General features: G+C 35.1%; 1 protein-coding gene across 3 annotated transcripts in view; it reads left to right on the top strand.

The window, feature by feature from the left end:
- The window catches only part of ATM (ATM serine/threonine kinase), a 136,159-nt gene that overhangs the window by 60,945 nt on the left and 50,545 nt on the right, over nucleotides 1–24,669 (top strand). For 2 of the 3 annotated variants that reach the window (XM_065944050.1, XM_065944048.1), the window contains exons 29-38: nucleotides 2,413–2,587; nucleotides 3,134–3,298; nucleotides 4,104–4,236; nucleotides 5,579–5,674; nucleotides 8,176–8,347; nucleotides 12,014–12,155; nucleotides 13,454–13,630; nucleotides 18,241–18,418; nucleotides 20,328–20,415; nucleotides 23,031–23,186. In XM_065944050.1, the coding sequence (XP_065800122.1) occupies nucleotides 2,413–2,587; nucleotides 3,134–3,298; nucleotides 4,104–4,236; nucleotides 5,579–5,674; nucleotides 8,176–8,347; nucleotides 12,014–12,155; nucleotides 13,454–13,630; nucleotides 18,241–18,418; nucleotides 20,328–20,415; nucleotides 23,031–23,186 (1,482 nt within the window). Of the gene's footprint in view, nucleotides 1–2,412; nucleotides 2,588–3,133; nucleotides 3,299–4,103; nucleotides 4,237–5,578; nucleotides 5,675–8,175; nucleotides 8,348–12,013; nucleotides 12,165–13,453; nucleotides 13,631–18,240; nucleotides 18,419–20,327; nucleotides 20,416–23,030; nucleotides 23,187–24,669 lie in introns of all 3 variants that reach the window. The other variant, XM_065944049.1, reaches the window with a different exon arrangement.

Here is a 24,669-nt window from a genome sequence, read left to right as displayed (position 1 = left end):
CTTCCAGTCCATGAATACAGAATGTTTTTCCCTTAAGTTGGGTTTAATTTCTTTCATCCATGCTATGTAATTTTCAGTGTACAGGTGATTCACATCCTTGGTTAAATTTATTCCTAGATGTTTAATTCTTTTAGGTGCTATTGCAAGTGGAGTTTTTAAATCAGTTTTCATTTTAGATTGTCATTGCTGGTGCATAGAAACACAGATAATTTTGTATGTGATTTTGTGATTTGCAGCTTTGCTAAATTTGTTACCACTAGTAGATTTCTTGTGGATTCTTTTAGGAGTTTCTTATAAAGAAATCATGTCATCTGAATATCATTTTACTTATTCCTCTCTGATTTGGATGCCCTTTCTTTTTCTTATTTAATTGCTCTGGCTGGAAGTTCGGTACTGTGTTGGGTAGCAGTGGTGAAAGTGTACATCTTTGTCTTATTCCTAATCTTAGTGGGAAAGCTTTTTAGTCTTTCAATACTGATTATGTTGTTAGTTTTGGGTTTTCATAGGTTACCTTTATTTTGTTGAGAAAGTTTTTATTCTAATATTTTTCTGAGTGTTTTTCTCATGAAAGGGTGTTGGATTTTGTCACATGCCTTTTCATTGTTTGCCGAGAAGGTACTGTGTTATATTCTTTTATTCTGTTAATGTGATGTATTTCTTGGATTGACTTTCTTATGATATGCTCTTGCATTTCTGAGATAAATCCCAGTTGCTCATGATGTATATTCTTTTAATGTGCTATGAGATTCAGTTTTCCAATATTTTGTTGAGGGGTTTTGCACATATATATTCATAAGAGTTTTAGATATTATAATTTTCCTGTGTTGTCTTTATCTTACTTTGATATCAGAGAAATGCTGGCCCCATAAAATGAATTAGGAAGTGTTTCCTGCTATTTTGTTTTGGGGAAGAATTTGAGGTGTTAATTCTTAAGTGTTTGGTAGTGTTCTTCAAGTCTTTCTTCTTTTTCAGTGTAGGTGTTAACTGCAACATATTGTTCTCTCAGTACTGCTTATGCTGAATCTCATTAGTTTTGGCATGCTGTATCTTCATTTTCGTTTGTCTCTAAGCTCTTTTAGCATGTTTAAAACAGTTGTCTGATAAAGTTATTGTCTAGTAATTCTGATATCAGAGCTTCCTTGTGAGCTCTTTCAGCCAATATAGTTTATTCCTTTGAATGACATATACTTTCCTATTGTTTTGAATTCCTTGTGATTTTTTTTTTAATTGAAACGGGGCATTTTACTATTATATTACCCGTGGAAATTAGATTTTCCCCTTCCCCAAGGTTTGACTTTTTTTTTTTGTTTAATTGTTGAAGGCTGTAGTGGTACATTTGTTTCATAGATATACTCAACTGTATTTCCAGAGAGTGTATTCCTTGCTATTGTAGTCACTGAAGACTGTTCCTTAACTTGTGTTCAGGTAGCATTTTGACAGAGATTTCCCTGAATACAGGGAGCCAGAGAAAGAGAAAAGCTTTCCTAGTCTTTGCAGATTGGCTCTGTGTTAGGAATCTCCTTCACCACTTAGCTTGACTTCCACCAAGCCTAACCATCTGCCCAAAGAGAAAGATTATGATCTTCTCAGGTAGTTTTTGAGTAAGCACCTTACCCTGGGCATGTGAAGTTCCATGAATTATGGGTGATTTTGTGTGTTCTAATTTCCAAAGAAACTGTCTCCCTAGCTTTTCATCCTGGGCTTTAGGCAATCTCTTATCCCAGGCAGCTGTGGGTTGTTGGTCAGCCTTACAGTGCCCTCAGCTTTTTCAGCCTGTCAGAGACACAAGTTAAGAAAACAGAGCCAAGTCTACGGCCATACCACCCTGAACGCGCCCGATCTCGTCTGATCTTGGAAGCTTAGCAGGGTCAGGCCTGGTTAGTACTTGGATGGGAAAACAGAGCCAAGCACCTTACATTAGTCCCCAGATAAGTTTAGAACAGAAATACACAATAATTTGTGAATAAAGTCTGCTCTGCTCCATCCAAAACTAAGGACCAGGATTCCACGTTAAGAAACGGGGTCTGAAGTTTTCATGAATACTGCCAGGCTGGGGATGATGTAGGGCACGGACAAGTAAAATCACCACAAAGCTTTCCTAGTTTTTAAGTTTCCTTTTTCTTGATTCCGTGATTGCTTGATTGTTGCTATTTTACAGAGTTCTAACACAGTTCATACAGTTTGCTCATTTTTCAGTATTTCTGTTAGGGAAGCTTGGAACTGCCTACTCTGTCATTTTCTTGATTTCACTTCTGTTTTTGGCTTTTAAACATCTAATTTTAAAGAATTAGATGTGAAAGTAACTTTTATGTCATGCCACATCAGAATTAGAGCTGTTGGATAATAATGACTTTTGAACAAGTTGATATCAAGGTAGTGTCCTGTAACTTATTGTTTTTTCCCCCACATTAGGCCTTCTCGTTTCATGGATGTGTCACTACGTAGCTTCTCCCTTTGTTGTGACCTATTAAGCCGGGTTTGCCACACAGCGGTAACTTACTGTAAGGATGCTTTAGAAAGTCATCTTCATGTTATTGTTGGTACACTTATACCCCTTGTGGATGATCAGATGGAAGTTCAGGAGCAGGTAATTTCTCAAATCATGTTCAAAATGATATTTGAAATATACTGATAAAAGTATTCTTGGAAAGAACTGGTTGTTTTATGTTTACTTCGTGTAATCAGTAATTTTAGTGAATAGTCTTTGAAAAATGACAGGGAAAACATTCTCAATGATTTAACCCTTGTAATCTTTTTGTTATAGAGCACCTAGTAATTTTGACCTAGTAAATAACCTGATTTCTTACTTTCTTATACTAAAATGTAGAGGTAGTCAAAACTAGGGTTTCAGTTCACACTACTCTGATGGTGTATAAGATATTATATAAAATGCTTCAGTAATATTGACAACCGTCTTCCTCAGTATCCATCCTATAGTAAAGGCCCTACATGTTTGTTGAATTATTTGAAAACCCAGAAACAGTAGTAGCTAGGTGCCTTAGTAGTAATTAGAACATTTTATCTAAACTAGGTTAATAGACTTTTTACCATTTATTACAGTGGGTTTATTTGTTTTATTTTAAAATAGAATTAATCCATTTCTCTTAATTTTTTCTTTTTTAATTGTGTTTAGGTATTGGACTTGTTGAAATTCTTAGTGATTGATAACAAGGATAATGAAAATCTGTATATCACAATTAAACTTTTAGATCCTTTTCCTGACCACGTTGTCTTTAAGGATTTGCGTATTACTCAGCAGAAAATCAAATACAGTAAAGGACCCTTTTCACTTTTGGAGGTAATAATTATTCTATCATCTTGCTATTTTGTATTAGAGAGGGTAGTAGTACTTTCTGGAAGCCTCTAATCCTCTCAGAGTAAAAACTGGTCTTTTTAAAAAATTGTGATTAAAAAAGTTTAACCTGAAATCTGTCCTCTTAACAGATAAAAAACTGAAGTTTTAAATATACTCTTGCCTTGCAGTAAAAGTATAAATTATCAAAGTTTCTTGGTAAAGATGTGAATTTAAATATTAAAGAAGTATAACATAAAATATGCTTGATGAAATATACACTTAAGATTCATTAATATCTCAAAATTACCATCTGATCCTCTGAAGGAAAATATAATGCTTGAATTAGAGATGGTATGTAACTTTGTAAAGAGTTTTTCAGGTTTTAATCTTGTTTAACCCTTATAAATTTCAAAACTATGATCAGATGTTTTCCTTATAAATCTTACTCTAATTTTACTCTACAATTGACTAATCAATATGAGAATATAGTTAAATATATTGAGACATAAAACTAGAATTGTAGTGATAAAAAAATAACAAGTTTAAGTTTTTCTCTCTAATTGAGTATGCTATAACAATCTTAAACTCTAAATACTTTATCATGAGAGAGTCTATTAGAATTTAAATGATTAAAACACTGTAAGATTTGAAGTGAAATAAGTAACTTATTTCCACCTTATTTGGTAATAACAGTGATAGGAATCAATGTCTGTAGAAGGCATTAACTGATTTTTAGAAATTTTATTTTACAGACTCAACCAATATATGTCAAGAGCAAGTTACATTTTTAGCTGATTTTCTCTTTTAGGAAATTAACCATTTTCTCTCAGTAAGTGCTTATGACGCACTTCCATTGACAAGGCTTGAAGGATTGAAGGATCTTCGAAGACAACTAGAGCAGCATAAAGATCAGATGATGGATCTTATGAGAGCATCTCAGGGTACTCATTTTAATAACTTGGGTTATTTGTATCTGTTTCTTTTTGAAAGAATCTTTTTAAATTCTTGCTCTTGGTTTAATTGCCACATATTTAGTTCAGACCCTAATCATTTCTCATCTAGTTATGAAAGACTTTCTAAGTTGTATCCTCACCTTGAATTACTCCCATTTTATTCATACTTTGGACCTGTGCCAGAATGTCCAAATTTATTCTGCCACTTAAAAAAATGTTAACAATTTGCTGCTGCCCAAAAGAAAAATTTGAATTTTTAAAAGGGAGGCATACAAGGTAATCTCTCTCTGCCTACTACCCCAGTTTATTTATTTATTTATTTATCCCCGAGTTTATTTAAATAAAAGAAACATTTCATTTTAAGCATCTTAGCCATGTATGTGTTCTGTTTGTATGTATGTATGTGTCTGTTTTGTATCTACACACATATTTGTATATGTGTTTCTAGCTTTTTTTTTTAACTTAAGAAAACTTCCATTTTTAAGTTGATTTGATTTTAGGTTTTAGGTTACTGTAGTACTGCGCTTGGTGGAAACATTTTCTACTTATGTTGTGATTTTCTTCATCCTGTGCTGATTAACTTCATATTTCTATTTTGTGATTTTTATCCTCAGTACTTTTAAAAATTAATTTTGTTTTGACCATCTGAATTCTGAATTTCTAGAATATTTGTTCTTGAGGTATATGTATGTATATACATGTATATATATATGAAACATGAACTTTCTCTTTGTATTTCTAATTCTTGTGTATTTGGGTATTTTATTGATTAATACCAATATAGCCAATAGATGTTTGTAGCTATTTAAATTTAAATGACTTAAAATTCAGTAAAATTTAAAGTTCAACTTCTTTGTTGTACTAGCACATGTCAAGTTCTCAGTAGTAACATGTGGCTTGTGGCTGTCATTGGATAGCTTGGATTATAGACCATTATCATCATTGCAGAAAATTCTGTTGGACAGGGCTGGTCTATTCTAAATGCAAGAGGTTAAAAAACCAGGCATTTTCCCAAGGTTCCTTCTAATTTAATGCTGAATAATTTTTGTGTTTCTAAGTGTGATTTTGCTAAAGGTATTGATTTCTCTGCACAACTTGTTAAGACATTTTTCTCTCTCTGTATGCCAAATATTGCTGCCAAACATTTTTACATGATTCTATTGAAGAAAGGAAGTTTGGATACTTTCATTTACTTTGTATTTTTAAAGCTACCACAATTTAAAATCTTTATTAACATTTTCTAGTCACACAATTTAATATATAAGCATATTATAAAGAAAAGTGTTGTTTCCACCATAGCTTAAACTAATTTTTTTAAAACTGCTTCTAGATAACCCTCAGGATGGCATAATGGTGAAGCTAGTTGTCAGCTTGTTGCAGTTATCCAAGATGGCAGTAAACCACACTGGTGAAAGAGAAGTTTTAGGTAAACTATTTGGCTTAGTGAATATGAGTTTTCTTTGTTTAAGTGGTCATCTTCGTAGCATTTTAAAAATCCGTAAAATTTGTTGTCTGAAATACTGGGGAAATCTGAGGTGCTAGTTAGATTTCTGTTTAGTTCAAGTATCCTTAAGCAGCCCTCCTTTCATATTTTCCTTCCTTAGACATTCATATAAAGTAAAAAGTTAGTAATTAATACATGTGCATAGCTATTAATTTGAAAATGACTTGTATGTATTTATTGGAGAGTGGAATGGCAAGCACTTTATTATTCTTGACTTGAGAACCCAATGAACAGTATGAAAAAGCAAAAAGGTATGACACTAAGAGATGGACTTCCCAGGTCAGCAAGTGCCCAGTATGCTACTAGACAATATTGGAGAACTAGCTCCAGAAAGAATGAAGAGGCTGAGCCAAAGCGAAAATAGCACCCAGTTATGGATGTGACTGGTGATGGAAGTAAAGTCTGATGCTGTAAAGAACAATACTGCATAGGAATCTGGAATGTTAGGTCCATGAATCAAGGTAAATTGGAAGTGGTCAAACAGGAGATGGCAACAGTGAACATTGGTATTTTAAGAATCAGTAAACTAAAATGGACCGGAATGGGCGAATTTAATTTGGATGACCATTATATCTACTACCGTGGGCAAGAATCCCTTAGAAGAAATGGAGTAGCTCTCATAGTCAACAGGGCTTCCCGGGTGGCTCAGCTGGTAAAGAATCCACCTGCAATGCGGGAGGCCTGGGTTCATTCTCTGGGTTGGGAAGATCCCCTGGAGAAGGGAGAGGCTACCCACTGCAGTATTCTGCCCTGGAGAATTCCATGGACTGTACAGTCCATGGGGTTGCAAAGAATCAGACACGACTGGGCAACTTTCACTTTCACTCATAATCAACAAAGAGTCTGAAATGCTGTACTCGGGTGCAGTCTCAAAAGTGGCAGAATGATCTCTGTTCATTTCCAAGGAAAACCGTTCCATATCACAGTAATCCAAGTCTATGCCCCAACCACTAATACCAAAGAAGCTGAGGTTGAATGGTTCTATGAAGGTCTAGAAGACTTTCTAGAACTAACACCCAAAAAAGATGTCCTTTTCATCATAGGGGACTGGAATGCAAAAGTAGGAAGTCACAAGATACCTGGAGTAACAGGAAATTTGGCCTTGGAGTACAAAATGAAGCAGGGCAAAGGCTAACAGAGTTTTGTGAAGATAATGCAATGATCATAGCAAGTACCGTCTTCCAACAACACAAGAGATGACTCTACACATGGACATCACCAAATGGTCAATACTGAAATCAGATTGATTATATTCTTTGCAGCAGAAGATGGAGAAGCTCTATACAGTCATCAAAAAGAACACCAGGAGCTGACTGTGGCTCAGATCATGAACTCCTTATTGCAAAATTCAGACTTAAATTGAAAATCTATAGGAAAGCTACTATCAGAAAGATAATAAGTGGATTCAGCAAAATTGCACTATACAAGATCAACATGCAGAATTCATTTGTGTTTTCATACACCATCAGTGAACAATCTAAAATGGAAATTCCGTTCCATTTACAGTTCCGTTTATAATAGCACTTAAGAAAGTGACATACCTAGGGTAATTTTAGTTAAGGAGGTGAAAGACTTATACACATTCTGTTTTTTAGAAGTAAGTCACTAAGTACAGGCAACACACAAGAGAGGAATAGGCTCCACTTTTGAAAGGAGAACTATGAATAATTTTGTAACATTTTATTAAATACTATAATGACAGGGGAAGAACATGAGGCAACCCTCTGGCATCCTGAAAACATCTGTCTTCATTTGGGTATTGATAATATAGGTGGAAAGAAAATATATGTGCCTGCATGTATATGTGAATTTTCACTGAACTGAGGGTATAAGATTTATGGACTTTATGTAATACCTCAAGAAAAAGTGGATACATACAGTGGCTATTGGAGAAGGAAATGGCAACCCATTCCAGTATTCTTGCCTGGAGAATCCCCTGGGCAGAGGACCCGGCTGGCTGCTGTCCGTGGGGTGACACAGAGTCAGACACAACTGAAGCGACTTAGCATGCATGCATGCATTGGAAAAGGATATGGCAACCCACTCCAGTCTTCTTACCTGGAGAATCCCTTGGACAGAGGAGCCTGGTGGGCTGCTGTCTATGGCTTCGCACAGAGTCGGACACGACTGAAGCTACTTAGCATGCATGCGTGCACAGTGGCTATATTTAGACTTTCCTTAATATCTACATTTTACTAGTTAATCTATCTCTTGGATATGATTTTATAGGGGAAAATATTACCCACATGGATGATATGTAAAGGAAATGATACAGTATTTTGTAGCTCCTTTAATCTATTCAACATCTATGAGGAAGCACTTAATGTCAAAGGATGACAAAAACATTTTTGAAATTAGAAAATTTCCGTTTTATATGTGATCTCTTAGCTATAACTTTACTGAATTGGAATTTCTGTATGTAGAGGCTGTTGGAAGCTGCTTGGGAGAAGTTGGTCCTATAGATTTCTCTACAATAGCTATACAACATAGTAAAGATACATCTTATACCAAGGCTCTTGAATTATTTGAAGATAAAGAACTTCAGTGGACCTTCATAGTGCTGACTTACCTGAATAATACTCTGGTAGAAGATTGGTGAGTATTTAATGATACCTTGTGTCTGATAGCACTCCTCAATTTGACTTTCAAGATTGATACCTCATATAAATTAACATTTCCAGTAACTAAAGCTTTCTCCTTTAAGTTGCCATACTTTTGGTCTTAAATATTTAGTCAAAATCATTGTATTTTTATTAATTCACATAATAACTAAAACCCTATGTGCCAGGTGCTTGTTATCATGATATATATACCAGACAAGGTCCATGTTAAATTTTAGTGAGAGTGAAATTGAAAGTCGCTCAGTCCTGTCTGACTGTTTGCAATTCCATGGAATAGGCCATGGAATTCTCCAGGCCAGAATACTGGAGTGGGTAGCTGTTCCCTTTTCCAGGGGATCTTCCCAACCGAGGGATTGAACCCAGGTCTCCTGCACTGCAGGCAGATTCTTTACCAGCTGAGCCACCAGGGAAGAGTAGACTAGACAAACAATGCAAAACTATCCAGTGTTTCCACGGAAAGCATTAAGATAGGGGATATAAATGGGGATATTTTGGGCACTTGTCAAAATCAAAGGTACCACTCACCTGTCAACTAGACATTTTGATCCTTTTTTAAAAAATAGTTTTATTTTATATGGAAGTATAATGGATTAACAATGTTGTGATAGTTTCAGGTGGACAGCAAAGGGGCTCGGCTCTGCTATATCCATCCTCTCCCAAACTCACCTTCCATCCAGGCTGCCACATGGCATTGAGCAGAGCTCCCCGTGCTATGTGTACATAGATCCTTGTTGGTTATCCACTTTAAATGTAGTAGTGTGTATGTGTCAATCCCAAACTCCCTACCTCTCTCCTTCAGCCTTCCCCCTTGACAGCCATAAATTCCTACTCCAAGGCTGAGAGTCTGTTTCTCTTTTATAAACAAGTTCATTTGTATCCTTTTACAATAAGTCATAGAGTGGGAATTACAACTCCAAAAGTTCTAAGCTAATCAGACAGGGCTTTCTTTTTCCCACTAATGCTCAATACAGAACAAAATGACAACAGTATAATTTCAGCTTGCTGTTTATGAGATTATTTTTGCTTTCTCATCCCCTCCCCATTTATCTATTTGAAGTTATCTATTTATTATTTACAGACCTTTGAACAATGTGAGCGTAAGGATGCTTTGCTTAGTGGAAAATTCATGTGTACTTACAGTTGGGGCTCTCTATCCATGGTTCTGTATCTGAGGAGTCAACCATCTGCAGATGGTATATTACCGTAGTATTTACTATTGAAAAAACTCTGTGTATAAGTGGATCTATACAGTTCAAACCCTTGTTGTTCAAAGGTCAAACGGATTTATTTTTTATATATTTGAGCACTTCATCACCACCATTTTTGGGGACTGGGTTCAAACAATTTTTGCCCACAATTGGGCATGCTTCTAAGGTGAATAGCATTTCCTGGGTGGCCCAGTGGTAAAGAATCCGCCTGCCAATGTAGGAGAAGCAAGAGACGCAGGTTTGATCCCTTGGTCAGGAAGATCCCCTGAAGAAGGAAAGGACAACCCACTCCAGTCTTCCTGCCTGGGAAGTCCTGTGGACAGAGGAGCCTGGTGGGCTACAATCCATGGAATTGCAAAGAGTTGGACATGACTGAGCAGGCATGTACTCCCACAGTATGGTAAAAAGGTATTTTGCATCTGTTTCCCTGTAACACCCTCTCCTTCTCTTGGGGAGTAAATGACTGGCAATAGTGTCTACTTGCTATGTTTTCATTGTTGATTTTAAGGATGTGTATCTTTCTCTCTCTCTTTTTTTTCTTTATCTCTTTTATTGTTGTTGTTACAGTGAAAGGGCTGGCATGGTTTCCTTCCCAACATTTTGTTAGAAAAATTTGCAAGCATGCAGCAAAATTGAAAGAATTTTGCAGTAAATACCCATATAATTGCCACCTAGATTTTTACTATATTCTACCATTATTATCCTTATTTTATCACATTTAGCCATTCTTCTATTCATTTTTTAATTCATCTCATTCTAAAAAATGTATTTCAAAGTGTATCTGATACAGATTTTGAAGAGATTTTCCACAGAAAATTTGCAAGCTTTGTGTTTCACTTATTACACAGTAATTTGCAATTGATTTTTCAGAAAAAGGTGCACAAAAATACTAGTGTGACTTAAACTTGAGAGCTGCAAGGAATAGGTACAGTTTGTTTTTCCTGTCTTTTTTGTAAGAGGGGAAAAATCATTACATGTTTGAGGGACCTCAGGTATAAAAGGGATGTTGACCAAGGAATTCATAGAATCATGGAAGGCTTCTGTGAGGAAATGTCATTCAGTGGATCTGGGTGTTCAGGAATTAACTGAAAGGTGATTAGGAATAAAACATTCCAGGCAGGGAATAGCTAGAGTAGAATAAGCTTCATGTGTTTGAGGATCATAGAAAACCTGGTGTGGAAGATGACATAAAATGAAATTAGAAAGATCAGACTAATTCTGATTAATAAATTTGAATTTTATTTGAAATACATAAGGAAGCTATGGAGTTTTAAGCAGAGTAGTCATGATACAACTAATCCTTTCACTGTGACTTTTATATGGCAAATGGCTTGTGATAGGGCAAAAATGGAAATAGGAAGCCTGATTATGAAACTGTTGCAGTAGTCCAGAGGAAGGGTGGCAGAAGGCAGGCTTCGCCGCTGGCTCAAAGGGTAAAGAATTTGCCTGCAATGTGAGAGACCTAGGTTCGATCCCTGGGTCAGGAAGATCCCCTGGAGAAGGAAATGGCAACCCACTCCAGTATCTTTGCCAGGAGAATTCCATGGACAGAGGAGCCTGATGGGCTGCGGTCCATGGGGATCACAAAGATTTGGATAAGACTTTCACTTTCAGTGAAGATGAAATGGAACCTGGGGATATTTTTAACACAGAGGCAGCAGGACCTGCTGGTGAATTGAATTTGGAGAAGACAGGGAAAGACAGCAGAATGAAGGATGAATTCAAGTTTAGGGTTTATGCTTCTATGTCTTAAATTGAGACTCCTAAAATGACTGAAGCCTTTACTTGATAGCTCATTATCATATATAGTATCAGGCTTTGTGACATTTTATGTCAGCTATTAAATTTTCAGTACTGTTGTATTGCAGTCCCCTTTTTCTTAGTTTTTTGAAAAAGAGAAGGACTTTTAATTTTTTATTAGAGATTATAGATGTCTTACCTAATAATTTCAACTAGCTTTTCACTTACTATTTGTTTAAAATTGTTCTAGACAATAATTTTATCATTTGTAGGGAAATTCCATTCTCTGTTATCCCAAATTATTTGTTCCTCATAGAGAAAATGTTATCAAATTTTTTTTTTGTGGGTGATTAGTATTCTGTCATTCTCATTCCTCATTAGTCAGTGTTATTTTCAAGTATTTCTTTTTATGAGACTTTTTAATTTATAGTAAGTCATAAACATTCTTATAGTGAATGAAAGGAATTGCTGTTATAGTGATCAGTAACTCAGGTTTACTAAAAGAATATTAAAAAGTGCTTTGGTAATTGTTGTTTGATGTTACACAATTTTATAGATATAAAATTTCTTAATAAATGCAAAAGTTTCCTAATATAATTTAAGGTTTTAATTTTTTCTTAAAGAGTTGCTTCACATTCATCAAGATTAATATTGATATACTTTGTGGCATTTGAATTATATGTGTTTTTCAGTGTCAAAGTGCGAGCAGCAGCTGTTACCTGTTTGAAAAGCATTTTAACCACAAAAACTGGACATAGTTTCTGGGAGATTTATAAGTCAACAGCTGATCCCATGCTGATCTATCTACAGCCTTTTAGAACATCAAGAAAAAAGGTCTCTCAAGTAATGAGTGTTATTGAATACCCACTATAACAGTTCTAGTTGCTGTGGGCTATGAACGTTATATTGCTTAATTATGCTAACACTTAACGTTTTTTGGAAATAATTTCAGCTATAATTTGAATCTATATTTTTAGTTATGGCAGTGTGGAAAAGCTGAGAGAGGTAGCCTAGAGAAATTACGGTTGATTTGGGGGCGCATATGAAGAGTTCTTAATGACAGGCTTTTTTTTCAAGGAGTGGAAAACTCCTTTCTTTGATCAGACACACACCATTGCTCCTGGTGTGGTTTATAGGTATTGTGATAATAAGTTAATGTGAAATTTAAGATGACGTATAGATTTCTCCCTTTTTCATGTTGATGTCAGACATAACAAGGTTCCACTGAAAGGACTCTATGAAAGATACTTAAGAACTCTAACTTCTTTTTTAACCTAAGCATCATTAATATTTTCTTTTCATAAAGCAACTGAGAAATATGCTGCTGAGTTCTCACCAATTTAACTTCAGTAACATGATGTATCATAAATATAATTTTGGTCTTAATGAAATTATTGGCAGTATAAACTTATTAATCAGTCCTGAATATTATAAATTATAAAATCATAAGTAATATTATAAATTATAAACTATTATAAAGGAAATCAGTCCTGAATATTCATTGAAAGAACTGATGCTGAAGCTGAAGCTCCAGTACTTTGATGTGAAGAACTGACTCATTGGAAAAGACCGCAATGCTGGGAAAGATTGAAGGCAGGAGGATGAGGTTGAGATGGTTGAGATGGTTGGATGGCATCACCAACTCAATGGACATGAGTTTGGGCAAGCTCCAGGAGTTGGTGATGGACAGGGAGGTCTGGCGTGCTGCAGTCCGTGGGGTCGCAAAAAGCCAGACACGACTGAGGAACTGAACTGAACTGAATATTGTAACCTGTAAAACATTGCAGTTTTAAGATTTTAAAATTTCATTTCATCCTGAAATCAGTTCTGTATGGTAGATTTGGACTGGTTCCGTACATGAGGCAGAGAGTCTGTGATTTAACATACCGCTGATAAACTGAGAGCAGAAGTTTCCTCCTGTTTAGATCAGTAAATTTTCACCAGATTCTGCCTTTCATAAGCATAATTGTATTTTAATTTTAAAAAGCAACTGATGCCTCTAGATTTAGTTTTAACTATACTTAGTTTTATTTGGAAACATGTTTATTTATGCCTAGATATTTGTTTGACCTAGGAAAGATAAAATGTGTTTCTGGTTACCGTATTTACGTTTTCTGATCACCTTTTTTTAGTTTTTAGAAGTACCAAGACTTGACAAAGAAAGTCCTTTAGAAGGCTTGGATGATATAAGCCTGTGGATTCCTCAAAGTGAAAATCATGACATTTGGTTAAAGACACTGACTTGTGCTTTTTTGAATAGTGGTGGCACAAAAAGTGAAGTTCTTCAGTTATTAAAGCCAATGTGTGAGGTAAGAAGATTAGTCTGACTCATACCATTTCTACTTCTGTTTTTTTAATTTGAGCTTTCTCATCATAATTTTCTTTGCTTGTCCCATTCCATTTTGCTTTTTTGTTCATGTTCGTGGCCTATATATAAAAAAAAAGTTCTGTGTACTGCACATCACCTTCATGCAGAATAACTTATACTCAGCTGTTGTGAAACCATTCAACAGAGCATCTTTTTATATAGCACTTTTCAGCTGTGAGGTAGCTACATTTTAACTGAGTTCTAAGGTGGTGTCGTGAATAACATGTTACTGATGATAGTTAAAATACAGATGATTAAAAATTATTTGTGTTAACCAAAGTTCTGTTCTAACTTTAAATTTACTTCTATTGAGGTCATTGTCATTAACTTTCTGTGATGGTTGTTTTTTTTTTTTAATTGAATATAATTGGTTTACAATGTTAAGTTGATTTATGCTGTACAGCAAAGTGAACCAGTTATACATGTACCCACTCTTTTTTAGATTCTTTTCCCATGTGGATCTTTAAAGAGTATGAAGAAGAGTTCCCTGTGCTGTACAATAGGTCCTTATTAATTATCTATTTTATATATAGTACTGTGTGTATGTAGTCCCAGTTTCCCATTTTATACCCACCCCCTGTCCTGGAACTGTACTTTATAGTCTACATCTGTGACTCTGTGACTCTGTTTCTATTTTGTAAATAAGTTCATGTGTGCTATTTTTTTAGATTCTACATAAGAGCTATGTTGTATGATATTTACCTTTCTCTGACTTAAGTCACTTTGGGTCCATCCAGGTTGCTGCAGATATCATTATTTTGTTCTTTTTATGGTCAAGTAAAATTCTGTTGTATATATATGTGCCACACATTCTTTATCTGTTCCTCTGTTGATAGACATTTAGGTTGCTTCCATGTCCTGGCTGTTGTAAATAATGCTGCAGTGAACGTTGGGGTGCATGTCTTGTTTCTAATTATGGTTTCTCTGGATATATATGTCCAGGAGTGGGATTGCAGTATCATATGGTAGCTCTATTTTTAGTTTTTTAAGGAACCTCCATACTATTCTCCATGTTGACTGTACCACTATATTCCCCCCCAATAGTGTAGGAGGCTGTGCTTACTGTTTGTACATTTTTTGTACAAACTGCCGCACTTATTGTTTGTACATTTTTTGATGATGGCCATCCTGACTGGTTGAGGTGATACCTCATTAGTTTTGATTTGTATTTCTCTAATAATTAGTGATGTTGAGCATCTTTTCATCTGCTTTTTGGCATGTCTTGCGACCCCATGGACTGTAGCCTATCAGGCTTCTCTGTCCATGGGATTTTCCAGGCAAGAGTACTGGAGTGGGTTGCCATTTCCTTCTCCAAGGGATCTTCCTGTCCCATGGATCAAACCCAGGCCTCCCAAGTTGCAGGCAGACACTTTGCTCTCTGAGCCACCAGGGAAGCCCCAACAATTAGTGATGTTGAGCATCTTTTCATCTGCTTTTTGGCGTGTCTTTGGTATGTCTTTGGAGAAATGTCTATTTAGATCTTCCATCCAACTTTTTAATTTATTTATTTATTTTTCTTTTTTGATACTGAGTTGCGTGAGCTGTTTGTATATTTTGGAGAGTAGTCCCTTGTCTCTTGTTTGATTTGCAAAGATTTTCTCCCATTATGTGGGTTTGTCTTTCCATTTCGTTTATGGTTTCTTTTGCTGTGCAAAAGCTTCTAAGTTTAATTTGGTCCCCTTTGTTTATTTTTATTTTCATTGATTTAGCAGGTGAATCAAAAAATACTTTTCTGTGATTTATGTCAGAGTGTTCTGCCTATATTTTCCTCTACAGTTTTATAGTACCTGGCCTTACATTTAGGTCTTTAATCCATTTTGAGTTTATTTTTGTGGATGGTGTTAACAAGTGTTCCAATTTCATTCTTTTACATGTAGTTGTCCAGTTTTCCCAGTACCACTTATTGCAGAGACTGTCTTTTCTCCATTGTATATTCTTGCCTCCTTGTCATAGATTAGGTGGCCGTTTGTGCATGGCATTGTCTCTGGGTTTTCCATCCTGTACCGTTGATGTATATTTCTGTTTCTGCCAGTATTGAATTGTCTTGACTACTGTAGCTTTGTAGTATATTATGAAGTCAGGAATCCCGTTTCCTCCAGCTCCATTTTTCTTTCTCAAGATTGCCTTGGCTGTTCAGGGTCTTTTTTCTCTCCATAGAAACTGTAAAATTCTTTCTTCTAGATCTGGTTAAATGACATTGGTCGTTTAATAGAGTTGTACTGAATCTGTAGATTGCATTGGGTAGATACAGTGATTTTCACAACATTGATTCTTCCAATCCAGGAGTGTGGTATATCTTTCCATCTATTTGTTTCATCTTTGATTTCTTTCATCAGTGTTTTATAGTTTACTGAGTACAGGCCTTTTGCCTCCTGGGTAGGTATATTCCTAGGTATTCTATTCTTTTTTTTTTTCCCTTGGTCACTCTATGAGGCTTGTGAGTTCCCCAACTAGGGTTTGAACCCATGCCCCCTGCGTTGGGAGGCATTGGACAACCAGGGAAATCGTATTTTAATTTTTTAATGCAGTGGCACATGGGACTTTTTTGATTTCTCTTTCTGGTCTTTCATTGTTAGTGTATAGGAATGCAAGAGATTTCTGTGTATTAACTTTGTATCTTGAAACTTGACCAAGTTCATTGAATAACTCTAGAAGTTTCTGGTAGCACATTTAGGGTTTTCTATGTATAGTATCATGTCATCTCCAAACAATGACTGTTTCACCTCTTCTTTTCCAATTTGGATTTCTTTTATTTCTTTTTTTTTTTCTCTGATTGCCATGGCTAGGACTTCCAAAACTATGCTGAATAAAAATGGTGAGAGTGGACATCCTTGTCTTGTTTCTGATCTTAGAGAAAATGTTTTCAGTTTTTCACTGTTGAGTGTAATGTTAGTTTTGGCTTTGTCTTACATGGCCTTTATTAGGTTGAGGTAGGTTCCCTCTATTCCTGCTTTCTGGAGAGTTTTTTTTTTTTCCTTAAATCATAAATGGATGTCAAAAGCATTTTCTGCATAAAATCTGTGACATGCTTTCTTTGTTATCGTTGTTCAGTCACTGAGTCAGTTCTTTGCAACCCCATGAACTGCAACATGCCAGTCTTCTCTGTTCTTCAGTTTCTCCTGCAGTTTGCTCAGACTCATGTCCATTGAGTTGATGATCCATCCAACCATCTCATCCTTTGTCCCGCCTTCTCCTCCTGCCTTCAGTCTTTCCCGGTAACAAGGTCTTTTCTAATGGGTTGACTCTTCACATCAGATGGCCATAGTATTGTTGCTTCATCTTTAGCATCAGTATTTCAAATCAATATTCAGGGTTGATTTCCTTTAGGTTTGACTGTTTTAATCTCCTTGCTGTCTAAGGGCCTCTCCAGAGACTACTCCAGCATCACAATTCGAAAACATCAATTTTTTGGTGTTGAGACTTCCTTATGGTCCAACTCTTGCTTTGATTATATGGACCTTTGTCAGCAAAGTGATATCTCTGCTTTTTAATATGCTGTCTAGGTTTTTCATAGCTTTTCTTTCAAGGGGCAGCCATCTTTTAATTTCACGACTGCAATCACTGTTTGCAGTGGGAGCCAAAGAAAATAAGTCTGTCACAGTTTCCATTTTTTTGCCATCTGTTTGCCATGAAGTGATGGGACTGGATGCCATGATTTTTTCCCATTCTATTGTTTTCCTCTATTTCTTTGCATTGATCACTGAGGAAGGCTTTCTTATCTCTTCTTGTGGTTCTTGAAATTCTTCATTCAGATGGTATATCTTTCCTTTTCTCCTTTGCCTTTTGCTTGTCTTCTTTTCTCAGCTGTTTGTAAGACCTCCTCAGATAACCATTTTGCCTGTTTGCATTTCTTTTTCTTGGAGGTGGTTTTGATCACTGCCTCCTGTACAATGTTATGAACCTCTGTCCATAGTTCTTCAGGCACAGTGTCTATCAGATCTAATCTCTTGAATCTGTTTGTCACTCCCACTGTATAATCACAATGCATTTGATTTAGGTCATACCTGAATGGCCTAGTGTTTTTCCCTACCCTTTTCAATTTAAGTCTGAGTTTTGCAATAAGGAGTTCATGATCTGAGCCACAGTCAGCTCCAAAATTAGTGTTTATTAAAACTGTAAACTTTTAAACATGACTGTTAGAGCTCTTCATTCTATGTAGAAAAAGTGCTAAAATCCTATTTTCAGCTTTTTTTCCTTAAATTTTGATCCTCATTTTCCCCTTTGTCAAATCTGTTATTAGTAACACTTTTCACATATCAAATATTTTTTACAATACTCACATAGTAATTTTATTTGTAAGCAATATCCTATTTCATTATATGCAAATAGCCTCGACTGGAAATGAACTATTTCAGTGTAAGATATATGTTCCATATAGATATTTTAGGTTAGTTTGATTAAAAAAAACCAACACTATCTGGTACATATGTTTTTTTGTAAATTTTTTAGTAGTATATAGAGTTTGTGACTTATGTCATTAACAGAGAATGAATATTTTAAGTAAAATGTTTTTACTCAAAACTGTTGACTGAATGTGTTTGTATATTTTAGGTGAAAACTGACTTTTGTCAGACTGTGCTTCCATACTTGATTCATGATATTTTACTACAAGATACAGATGAATCATGGAGAAATCTCCTTTCTGCACACATTCAGGGATTTTTCACTAGCTGTTTCAAACACTCTTCACAAACAAGCCGATCCACAACCCCTGCAAATTTGGATTCAGGTATTCTTTTAAATTTCTCAACTTTATACTGTTAAAGTCTCAGTTCTAGAGAAAGATATTGTTTGAGTCCCATCAAGGCACTTTGTAGGCTTAATCTCATAACCTCTAAACATCTATTCTGCCATCTGTAAAATGGAGATAAAAATTGTAACAAGTTTTTGACGAAATATTGTGTGTAAAACACCTAGAATAATACTTAATGCATAGTACCCTCTCATTAAATATAGACTGATATTAATGGAGCAACTGATTGAGTATTTAGTGCATATTAAACACTGTGCTTGTTGCTGGCAGAATTACTCATAATTCTGTGATCTGAGATTACTACAATTAACATTTCACATATACATTAGTTTTTTAAAAGAAAAATTGGACTATGTTTTACTTAAACTTTTATAACTTACCCTCCTTCCATGCTCTTGTATAAGAAGTATTTCCCATGCTGAGAGCTTATTGCAGGAGAAGTTAAACCAAGAATTGAATACACATGGGCTTACTTGGTGGCTCAGTGGTAAAGAATCTGCCTGCCAATGCAGGAGATATGAATTCGATCCCTGGGTTGGGAAGATTCCCTGGAAAAGCAAATGGCAACCCACTCCAGTATTCTTGACTGGTAAATTTTATGGAGAGAGGAGCCTGGTGGGCTGTAGTTCACGGTGTCACAAAAGAGTCAGACATGATTTAGCAACTAAACAATAACATCAATACATTGTTGAGGGCTCATTGTTGGTCAGTTTTTCAAACCTAAATTTGAGTAAAGGAAAAGATTTATAGATATGTGATGTTAACTTACAGATTAATATGTCCTGAATATGTATTATTAATGTATTTTATGTACGAACATAAACCTAGGCACAAATTCACATACTGTACTTCAAGACCAGTACAGTTGACTAAGACTTTTTTTCATCTTTATCAGTTGTTTATGCATATTTGTGCTATAGGCTTTCAAACATAAAACCAGCGAGTTTTATTTTATGCCAGTATTTTTATTGTTGTAAATGAAAGTTTAAATTTCACATGTAAAATCTACTATTGAAAAGGAAAGTATATAGATGTCTATCAAATGGTTTCTTTTCTGATGTCTATAAGTCTCACTGCCTTCATTTGAATGTCCTATGTACATCTCAAATTCAGCTGTCCAAAGGTAAATTTATCATCTTCACCTCCATCCTCTAGCCTCCTCCTTTCAATAAGGAGCATGCAGTAGTTTAAGCCTGAAGCCTTTCTCACATGTCTCATTTGATCACCAAATCCTGGGAGTCTTGTGTTATAAGTAACATTAGTCCGTCTATTTTTCTCTGTCTACAGCTGCTTTCCAGCACTGTGGTTTAGTACAGTGAAATCTTTCAGTAAATTCTCCATGTTCATTCTTGTTTCAGCCATCTTACTGTTGTCTGGAACAGTATTCTTTCTTCCTCTTCAAATGAAACATTAGTTTTTCGGATACCATTCTCTTCTGTGAAGCTCTTCTTGTTCAGAATTCTTTTTTTATATGCCTCTCTGATATTTTAAACTTTCTCTATCATAGCACACATCACACTGTGTTGAGTCTCTTAGGCTAGTCATTGAATTCCATTTGGTCAGAAATAGTCTTTTTTATACCATTGTATACTGAGCACCTACCTAGTACATTAAAAAGTCCTATGTAAATAGTTACTAAATCAATGAATTAATCCTCTTCAGAAATAAAATATAAATTACAGTTAAATTCTTAATTTTATTAAGCATAATAGTTTCTTTTAAAAGAAAAAGAAATGTTATTAAATTCCATTTGTTGATTCATATTTATTAAGAGCCTGTTTTGTACTAGAACCTTATAGTGTAGAGGAAGACAAACCCAGACAACAGGAAGAGGACTCCTAAGTACATCTGTCTGGGACTGATAGGACATTTCTTTCTTTGTTAGAGTCAGAGCACTTATTACGATGCCATGTGGACAAAAAATCACAAAGAACGATGCTTGCTGTTGTGGACTACTTGAGGAGACAAAAGAGGTAATGTGACTACTGGTTCTTGAGTTTGGGTATTTAGAAGTGTAACTTGTTATTGCTGACTGAATTTTAACATGATTATTTGAGGTAATGCTGTTGCAAGGTGCTGTATTTAATATGTGTGATACTTATATCTCCTTGAAATAATCCATATTCAGGGTGGAGCTTTGGTGAAATCAATGTCAGGAACTCTCAATACTTTTTTTAAGTGAAGTATAGTTTATTTATAATATTGTGCTAGTTTCTGTTGTTCAGCAGAGTGATTCAGTGTTATATATGTGGTTTTTTTTTTTCAGATTATTTTCCATTATAGGTTATTACAAGATAAATTACAAGACTTTGAATACTGTAGGAACTCTGAATTCTTGGAGAAGGAAATGGCAACCCTCTCCAGTATTCTTGCCTGGAGAATCCCATGGACAGAGGAGCCTGGCAGGCTACTGTCCTTGTGGTCACAAAGAGTCAGACACAGCTGAGCGACTGAGCACTGAATTTTAGCCCTAACTATGATAGTAACAGTGTTATCTTTGCTAAATCATTCAGTCTTTGGGGGCTTTAGTTAATTTCATTTATATTAATGGAAAAGGAATAGTGATTTTCCAGGTTACTTTTAGTTGCCTTGCTCCTCTTTTAACTCTTTACTTTTGTCTCAGAAGTAGTTAGAGTTATGGAAAAAAGTTCCTTTATTTATCTTATTTGAAGTACAAGTTTCTTTACTTTGTAACATGGTCCTCAAAATCTGTGGTTCTATATAGTGATACTGTCTATAGCAATGTTTATTTTCTTGATTCTGAAAAATTGCTTTATAATTCAGTATTTTTGTTCCTATTATTTTTTTTGAGATGTTTAACAGTGAGTACAGGAATTGATAGAGAGGACAGATTTGTACTGCTCCAGAGTTGACCAGAACTTTAAAGAAATTATATAGTAGGCCTAGAACTTGAATAGGTAGGCATTGATGTCTCATTGGTTTGTACGGTGGTAGTGGCAGTGACTAATAAAGAATGGGAGGGAATGGTGGGAGAAAAATAAAAAATTGGTAGTGGAATTTGGAAAAATTTTTTGACCTAAATGCGTTTACATCTTAAAAATTTACTCCTCTGTATCCTCATTCTTTGCATCTCATGCTTAGAAAAAGAAGTGTTAGGCCTTTCGGTGTCTGTGTTTCTGGTTAGAAAGTTACTGATTCACTATATTGTTTTATATTGAAGCCTCTTGTGAGAAACCCCATTCAAAACTGTAACTGGCAGCATATCTTTTCTCAGTGTTGGGAGGCAGTTTCACCTCTGAATTACTCATTTTTTGTTTACCATTGAGTTACAGTATCGTTTACTTTGGTTAGCCTTCAAGAAGATAAAATATCTCAATATTAAATTTTTATTCTAAATAAGGCCTTAAAGAAGATTCCTTGAGATAATATGGCTGGGACATAGAATAAAGAGTAAGAACTTGAGTTCAGGTTCATGTTTTTCAGAATCAGTTCAGTTCAGTCGCTCAGTCATGTCCGACTCTTTGAGACCCCATGGACTATAGCATGCCAGGCCTCCCTGTCCGTCACCAACTCCCAGAGTTTACTCAAACTCATGTCCATTGAATAGGTGATGCCATCCAACTGTCTCATCCTCTGTCATCTCCTTCTCCTCTCACCTTCAATCTTTCCCAGCATCGGGGTCTTTTCAAATGAGTCAGCTCTTCGCATCAGGTGGCCAAAGTATTGGAGTTTCAGCTTCAACATCAATCCTTCCAGTGAACACTCAGGACTGATTTCCTTTAGGATGGACTGGTTTCTCAGAATAGCTATAGTTAAGTCTTGGCTATGTGATAGGCACTTTATTCATCAGCTTTGTAAGTATTATTTACTCAGTACAGCTGTTCTCTGAGGTATATATTGTTATCTGTTTTTGCAAATGAAGAAACTGAGGCTTAAGAAGTTAAGTTGCCAAAATTCATACAGCTTGTAGAAGGTAATCCAGCTGGATTTGAACTTAGCTAGAGTTTCCTACTTTAATACCAATTTTCTTAACTACTGCCTTGTCACATCTCTATAAAATTGTCTTGAGAAAGATAATGTCGTCCCTTCCAGTTACGGCCTACTGTTATCACAGTGGAAGATTTTTGTTAAATAACCTCAATCTAGGCAATTAGCTCAGAAGAAAATTAACTGCAATAGGAAAAACATGTAAATGTGTCTTAGAAGAAACACTATTTTCGTTAAATTGATCATTTAAAAACACTTGTGTATGTATTTTTAGTTATTCTCTATAGCCTATTCATAGTCTGTGGTCCATGGATCCCTTGGTGGGGGGCAAGTATGAACCTCAGATTTTTATGGGATGATGGTCCATAGCTTTTATCAGATTTTCTAATAGGTATGTGATCCAAAAAGAGTGCTGGAACTCTTTAGCTATGTTATCTTAGGTGTTTATTGTTATATATTGGGGATATATGGTTTTTGGTTATTTGAATGTAATTTTCTTTTTAACTAGCACTGGCTACCATTGTATGCTATATCAATATACTTTTGGTATGTAAGTTAAAGAAGTGGACGTAAAAAAAATTTTTTTTTTAATTAAGAAAAAAAAGAAATGGACGTAACTAGATTTAAATGTTTTCTTTAGACCCTCTTCAGGAACAGTTTTTGATGATGCTTTCTGGCTGGAGTTGAATTACCTAGAGGTTGCCAAAGTAGCTCAGTCTTGTGCCGCTCATTTTACAGCATTGCTCTATGCAGAAATCTATGCAGATAAGAAGAACTTGGATGATCAAGAGAAAAGGTAACAGGATTTGGAAGTTCTGGTTTGTAAAATTGGTGTCGACATTGTTTCATTAAAGGTATATATTAAAGATGTGTTTTGCTTCCACTCTCCCATTTAAAAGGTATTTTAAATAAACACTTTCTACCTTTTAAGGAGAAACGATAATAAACGTATGTTAAAGAAATAAGCAATTCTACCCTGAACTAGAGATGTTTATTACCCAATAATTATAAAAATTTTACAGATAACAAACTTCTGGAGGAAAGAGATCATCCTTATTTTTCTCTGTATTCCCCATAGTAACTAGCATTGGGAACTTTATATAAGTGATCAATAATTATTTTTCAGATGGTTGAATGAGTCCCTAATTTTAAATTAAGTTTACCCTTGTTCCCTCAGTTTATTCAAGATCCATTTTACTTATTGACTAGAAGTTATATAACCTGATTGCTTTCTGTGACTAAATCGCTTTCATTGTTTTGGTGTCTACCTGGATTCCTACTTTAGTCTGCTTTTCCTCTGAGTTAGAACTCTCATAAGAGTTTAACTGGTGTAATCTTAGATAATAGAGAAAAAGAAAAAATAGCCAAGAAAGTTGAAGAGTGAAAAATACAGTTTACTGTCCCAATGGCCTTCCTGAAATCTTTGTTCATTTGAAATAGCTTAGTGTTTATTTTTTAATTAATTAATTAGCTTCTAATTGGAGATTAATTGCTCTACAGTAAATATTTATTTTTATAGTTAGCCTCACTTTCCAACCATGAAATCACTCATACTACAAAATTGAAATAGCAAAGAAGTGTTATATTGATGCATTTCTTATGCTTGCTACCTATAATTTCTACTTTGGATTATCATTAAGCTGAAAGTAGTATGGTTTTTGGATTGTGGAAAACCAGGCACCAGAGTTCGGATCCTAGTTCAGATATGATTAATTTAGTAGACTTTGGACTAGTTCGCTTAATGCTCTCATTTGTTTTAATTTCTCCTTTTCAATTAAAACCTGTTAAAAATCTACAGTGTAGTCAGTATACCCTTATGTATCAGTATACTTACCAACTATAGCTTAATAGCATTGGAATGTAATTTCTAGATTTTATTAAAATACACCCCAAAATCGACAGTGTGTAGATCATGTGTATAATGTGTAATTGACATGTTTGTGAACACTTAAGACTTTACTTTGTACAAAGACAAGTAAAATGACTAAGAAATTGATTTTTGACTACTTTAGGTCTTAAAAATTTGGTAGAAACCCTGCTTACTTTGTAGTAATTTTAATCTGAGTGCACCTCAGTATCTTGGTTCCATAGAATAATATATTTTACTAATCAGTGGTGAGTAACAGTTCTTATCTGAGTATAAATAAAAGCTCTTTTAATTTGAGAATAAGTGATTATATAGAATGTGGCAAATTTTTGCAGAATTGCTTGTTTAACAATCAAAAGTGCCTGGATTTTATTTTGGTTAGCTTTAGGGGAGAAGTGCTTCATAAATGGGA

The sequence above is a fragment of the Muntiacus reevesi genome, chromosome 9 (genome assembly GCF_963930625.1).
Source record: "Muntiacus reevesi chromosome 9, mMunRee1.1, whole genome shotgun sequence".
Taxonomy (NCBI): Eukaryota; Metazoa; Chordata; class Mammalia; order Artiodactyla; family Cervidae; genus Muntiacus; species Muntiacus reevesi.
Note: the sequence above shows the minus strand (reverse complement) of the source record. Positions and strands in the feature narration are given on the sequence as shown.